At 34.6% G+C, this 5,967-nt stretch overlaps 1 protein-coding gene across 1 annotated transcript; it reads right to left on the bottom strand.

Moving 5' to 3' along the window:
* Positions 1–2,337, bottom strand: LOC106662241 (probable aminopeptidase NPEPL1). The gene is made up of 4 exons (XM_014386159.1): positions 2,225–2,337; positions 1,105–1,928; positions 557–1,042; positions 1–494 (listed from the first exon to the last, which is right to left on the bottom strand). Exons 2-4 carry the CDS (start codon positions 1,921–1,923, stop codon positions 267–269), a joined length of 1,533 nt encoding a protein of 510 aa, XP_014241645.1. The 5' UTR covers positions 1,924–1,928; positions 2,225–2,337; the 3' UTR covers positions 1–266.
* Positions 2,338–5,967: the final 3,630 nt, after the last annotated feature.

The following is a 5,967-nucleotide window of genomic DNA, read 5'->3' as shown; positions in this document are numbered from 1 at the left end:
ACGGTCACTAAACACCACACAGTTCTATAAGAGGTGCATCCTTCTGGTACAACATCCATATATCGGGAAGGGTCTAATGCATCATTCCAGAACAACGGTCATTATACATGTAGTTTGAAATAAATTTTTTTGCCTTTGAGTATATTAAGGTTATATTTAAGAAAAATCAGTTTCATTTATATTTATTTGTTCTGTATAATTAGTTAGTATGCTATAGTAAGCATTAATAAAATCGATATTCATGTTATTAACACAAAAGTATGTTTCTATTTTTTAAAGGCAGCCTCTGCTAACTCATAGAGCTTTCGGATCATGTCATTATCCGAATATTTCCCAAAGAGAAGAGTGAGCAGGGCCACACCATAACCTGTAGCACGCTCATTGCAGTATGCTGGAGATGCCATGTCTATGTGCATCCACGCACCTGGGAAGTCAAAACCGAGGTGAGCCATTATGAAGAGACCAGCACACGAAGACTGTGCATTTGCTCGATCCTGAAATATTTATCAAATCAAACATAAAAAAAATTAAAGATGATAAAAAGTAATAATCTTACGGCGACGGAATTCTTCATGTCGGCTACAGCAGATGTAAATTCAGAGAAATGAAGCTCTGGCGAAAAAGGTATTGGATAGATCAGGTCACCTGCGATTCTGGAAATTTCGACAGCCTCGGCTTCGATTTCTGCAGAATTTGTGAGCAATGCTGCGTGATATTTGCCCGTGGCAATTCCCTGGGCACCGGTTAATGTAGCCATATCAACAATGAAATCTGCTTTTAAGTCTCTGGCAGCGTAAACCACACCGTCGGCGAGCACAAGTCGACCCTCGGCGTCTGTATTGTTTATCTCGACACTTTTCCCGCTGTAGAGCGTTTCCACGTCGTCCGGTCGGGTGGCCTTCGGTCCGACTGAATTTTCTGCAAGGCAGAAAATGGCGTGTAGCTCACTACAAGAGGACAGACCTAGCCGAGCGGCAACACAAAGTGCACCGAGGATTCCAGCAGCACCTGCACAATCTCTTTTCATGCCAGGCATTAAAGCCTTGAACAAATTATTAATAACAATTCGACAAGTATAATCACACAATATTGAAAAATATTTACCTTTGTTTTAATAGAAAGGCCACCAGTGTCATAAACAATGCCTTTCCCAACCCACGCCATTACTGGACCACCTTCCTTATTAGACTTATATTTAACCGCTACAAGTGCTGGACCGTTCTCAGCACTTCGTCCAACTGAATAGATCCCGTTCATTCCCCGAACTCTTAACTCTTCACCTTGAATTACAGTGAGTTCCAAATCACATTCATATGCGACTCTCTTGATCTCTTGGATAAAAGTATTTGTATTCATTTCATTGCAGGGCATGTCTACGATACGTGCCGCATTCCGCACTGCCGATCCTATGATGTTCAAAGCGTCATAATCGACAGCATCACCGTTACCATCTGTAATTATAAATTCCACTCGAACAAGCTGGGGAGTTTTACCCGAGGACTTTTTCGAATAAAGAGGATAAGACCTCGCTATCGCACAAGCTGAAGCGAGCACATCAACAAAAGGGCAGACGACTACAATAGTCTCCGATACTCCAGAGCTTGCAGATTTTACAATGCTGGCTAAAGAATAAGGCCTCGCAGTGCTATTATGACGCGAACACTTGCTCGGCAACGACGCCAACATGGCAACATTGATATAGAGTGACACGGAATCGGGTGTCGTCTGGTGTAGTGATGCAAGTGCACTTTTGTACACTTCAGCACTGACTCGGTCGCCCAACTTGTGTTTCACTGCTTCGTACCCGACACTCCGAAGATTCTCAACCTGTCCGACTATCAAAACCGGCTCAGATTGCGGATCGGACGGAGGCGAATCCGGACAAAACACAACTCGGCCTTCACTGCCTATCGAATTCTCCATTATCACTAGAACAAACGGGATAACTGATCATTAACAAATTTTTAAATATCCATATACATTAAAAAATATTAATATAAAATCAAGCTGAAGAAATATCATACAAAAAACAAAAACCTTCGGTTAAACGTATTTTCTATACAAACAGTCACATACATTTAATATTGATTTGGGAAAAAGATGGCTTTTAAGAAGCCAAGCAATTATGTTCTGTACACAAAAATCCACATAAGTTGGAAAATTTGGGAAAAATACAATAAATACGCAAGAGATCAAATTTAAAATTCCTCAGGTCAATACCAACCTTATAATCGTAAATTAAACTACGATAAAAGTACAAATTGACCAATGTTTTCCCCTTTGTAACCAAAGGGCCAACAACTATGTACCAGGGTTGGAAAACCAGGGCGGAGGTTGTCGAACGATTACAATTATCGATAGACGAACATTCGTCGATCGTGTCGAACGAAAAGAATTTTTTCATTAAACACTCAATCTTCACTTATTTTATTTTTTATCTTTACTTTTTTCCTATTTAAATACAAATATACGACTAAAATACATTCTAAAACGATATATAAATAAAACAATACATATCTTAAACTATATACTGCTGCAGCCTGCAGGTAGTTGAACATACCATGTAGTTGTACAATTTTCAATTTTACTAATAATATATATTTTACAGAAGAAATACAATTTACAAAAATATTTAAATATAGAAAATGTAACAATATATAAAATATAACGATTTATAAAACAAAACTAAGAAAAAGAAAAACTTAAACAATATTAGATTTTAATCTAAGGTCATGGTTGAGATGAAAACTTTTCACTTTTAATAATAATTAATAATAATAATAATCTATGAAATCAAAGCACTTAACGAACATGTGGTATTTGTTTGGGTTCCTAGTCATGTCGGCATTTATGGAAATGAAAAAGCTGATCAACAGGCAAGGGATGCCATACAATGGCATATACAAACCATCCGCAAAGAACAGATCAATTTCTTCTCCGCCCAGATGATATAGTCGTTTATGTTAAAAACATTATCAAAAGTGGGCAGCAAGATGGAATGTCTGTGGAGATAGTATGAAAGAAATTAAGCCAGTTGTAAATAAATGGCCAACTGAGGAACTTGTGCTCTCTATAGATCAGGCTAATCCATAATAGGCTTTTAATAGGCAACGACATTCCAACTTATCCTCGATGTATTCAAAGTGGAGAACGTATCATTCTGACTGTAAAACATATTTTGGTCGACTGTCGCACTTTGCAACCCTTTAGGCAAAGGCTCAACCTTTCGAGTGATCTAAAGGAGTTACATACTAGGTCCCCAGTGTAGCTTTAGTTTATTTATCATATTTGAATGGAAAAATTAAAGGGTAACAATGAGCCTATACTCATGCTGAGACTATTGATAATCTGACCCCATTATTATTATTATTATTATTATTGTTATTGCCTATGAATTTTTTTTTTTCAATTAATTAATAATTATGAAAGGTATTGGTTGAGATAAAAAGTCAGTGTCATATGCGGGATTCGAACCCACAAGCTTTGGCTGAATACACCACTGCTCTACCACTTGAGCTATCATGACAAGATATCAAGTGGTAGAGCAGCGGCGTATTTAGCCGAAGGTCGTGGGTACAAATCCCACTTGTGACACAGACTTTTTTTATCTCAACCAATACCTTTCATAAATATTAATTAATTGAAAAAAGTTAATTGGTCAATCGGACCACGAACTGTAATGGACCTATGAGAAATGTTTAAATTATGGAACAGAAATTCAAAATTCTAATTAAAGAACAGGATAACTTTTATAATTTAAAATGATTTTTTCTTTTTGCATAAATTTAGCCTTCCATATTAACAATTTTAAAAGGATAAATTAAGGCCTTGGTTAAGGTGAAAAGCAAGTGTCACAAGCAGGAAACATTTATTTTTTCATCTCAACTAAGACCTTAGATTAAAAGTTAAATTAATTAATACGGTCAATTATGATTAATTTCTTAATCTCTAATTCCATTCAACTCATTTATTTATTTATTTATTTTTTTACGAGGGTTTGCAACAATAATTATTTACAACACACATCTCCCAACTGAGGATTTTCCTTGCATTACTCTTGGTGGCTCTTTAATACCCTTCTCTAACAAGTTAAAAATCTTGGTGTGACGTTAATAGCAGATTACCTTGGGATGATTATTTAGGCTTTGGTGCTTGAAGGATGAATGTACTTTAAATTTGAAAATATTATAAATTTATCTCTCCGACACTCAAATTTAGACTAGTCAAAACCCCTATTTTACGTTTTTTACTTATTGCAGTACTATCTACCATTTTTTACGTTATTATCTACTCTTTTTCACTTATATGCACTTCTACTAAAAAATTAGAATACTTGTTATTAATTGCACAAGATTTGTATTAAGTTTACAAAGAAGAGAACACATCTCAACACATGTACCAGTTATTTGATTACCTTAAACTCTGATCTCTTATTTACTTATTTAAAATAAAAAAATAAGCTCTGCCCATCATACTTATTCATAGTCCATGTGTTTAACAGTCATAATTAACCATATTAGGTCTTATTCATTAAATTCAATTATTCAATTTTACTTCTTTTCATAGTTTAAATATCACAAAAAGCTTACATCATAAATCCAAATCTATGAATGATTATTTTAGAGTTGTCTGCGGAATTCCTTTCATTAGGTTGGTCCATCCCCTTCGAGCTTTCAACTTTTTTGCAAACAATCCTTGATTTGATCGAACTAACTCAACGTGTCTTGTTCCACTTTCTTTTCATCATGTTTTTTACAACATTAATGTTAGAGGACCAGATCATGGTGGTTAAGTTCAGATTTGGGACGCCCCAGCCTTAGCTGCCCCATCCGCCTTTTCATTATCTTCCATACCTATGGGTCTGGGTACCCAGATAACAACTACCATTTTGCCAAGACACTCCAGGTAATGGTATTTTTCAACATGAGCACAACGTTATGCTCAGCAGTAACTGAGGGGAAGTCGGTGAGACTAGGTAAGCAGAATGATCTGAAGCACGTGCCATCACAAACAATTCCGCAGTGTAAAATAACTGCAGTGGAAGTGACTATTAAGTTATCACCCTCGCAAATTCCCTTGCTGGTCTTACACATGAAGACAAGGCGAAAACTGGTGGTAACGTAAACTAAGTTCCAAGAACTCAGTGATGTTATGGAATGTTTATAGTAATTATCTGTGGCTGAACTGTGTTTTTTCGTCACTCCTGTACTCTTTAAAACAAAACATAAATAGCAAAAGTAAATTTGCAAAAAATAACATACTAACCTCTTAATATGGCCAAACTGCAACAAGCAGACAAATCCAATAGATTTGTCAGAATAGAGTGATCAGGAATGATTTAGCCTGACAAAGGGATGAACCACTAATAACATTATTATATACTCAACTTCTCAAAATCAGAAACAGGTCAACCATATATATATATATATAAAAAAAAAAAAAAAAAAATGAGATAGACATCTTATATCTCAAATGCGGTATATTTCTTATTTTATTGTTTGTTTGGTTTTTCCTCAAAGGAATAGACACTCATATCTTGTAATACAAGTTCAAGTTTTGTTTGGTTTCTAGTCAGCTTGATGCTTCAATATACACATCTTTTATAATAATATGAAAGTTTAATTTAATTTATTTTTAATAATGAGCCAATTAAAAAATTCGTTTATTAAAGAAAATTGAACTATTTTCTTGCCACTAACCAGAAAAATATTTATTTATAATAAAAACAATTATGTATCCTATGTAAAACACAATGATAATGTTGAACGATCATATAGGCCTGTTAATATTTTTAAATTACACAATCTAAATTATTTTTTATTTTTATTTGTAATGTTTTAATAAAAGGAGCGACCTTACCTTGTTGAACATAAGTTTCAATTATTATTGGTAATTATTTATTTAATTAAAAACAATTTTTTTCACTTTATTGAGTTTGGAAAGGAAATTTTTTGTGATATAATTGAA

The sequence above is a fragment of the Cimex lectularius genome, unplaced genomic scaffold (assembly GCF_000648675.2).
Source record: "Cimex lectularius strain Harlan isolate CLEC.00 unplaced genomic scaffold, Clec_2.1 scaffold3, whole genome shotgun sequence".
In the NCBI taxonomy this organism is placed as follows: domain Eukaryota; kingdom Metazoa; phylum Arthropoda; class Insecta; order Hemiptera; family Cimicidae; genus Cimex; species Cimex lectularius.
This window is presented reverse-complemented; position numbering and strand designations above follow the sequence as displayed.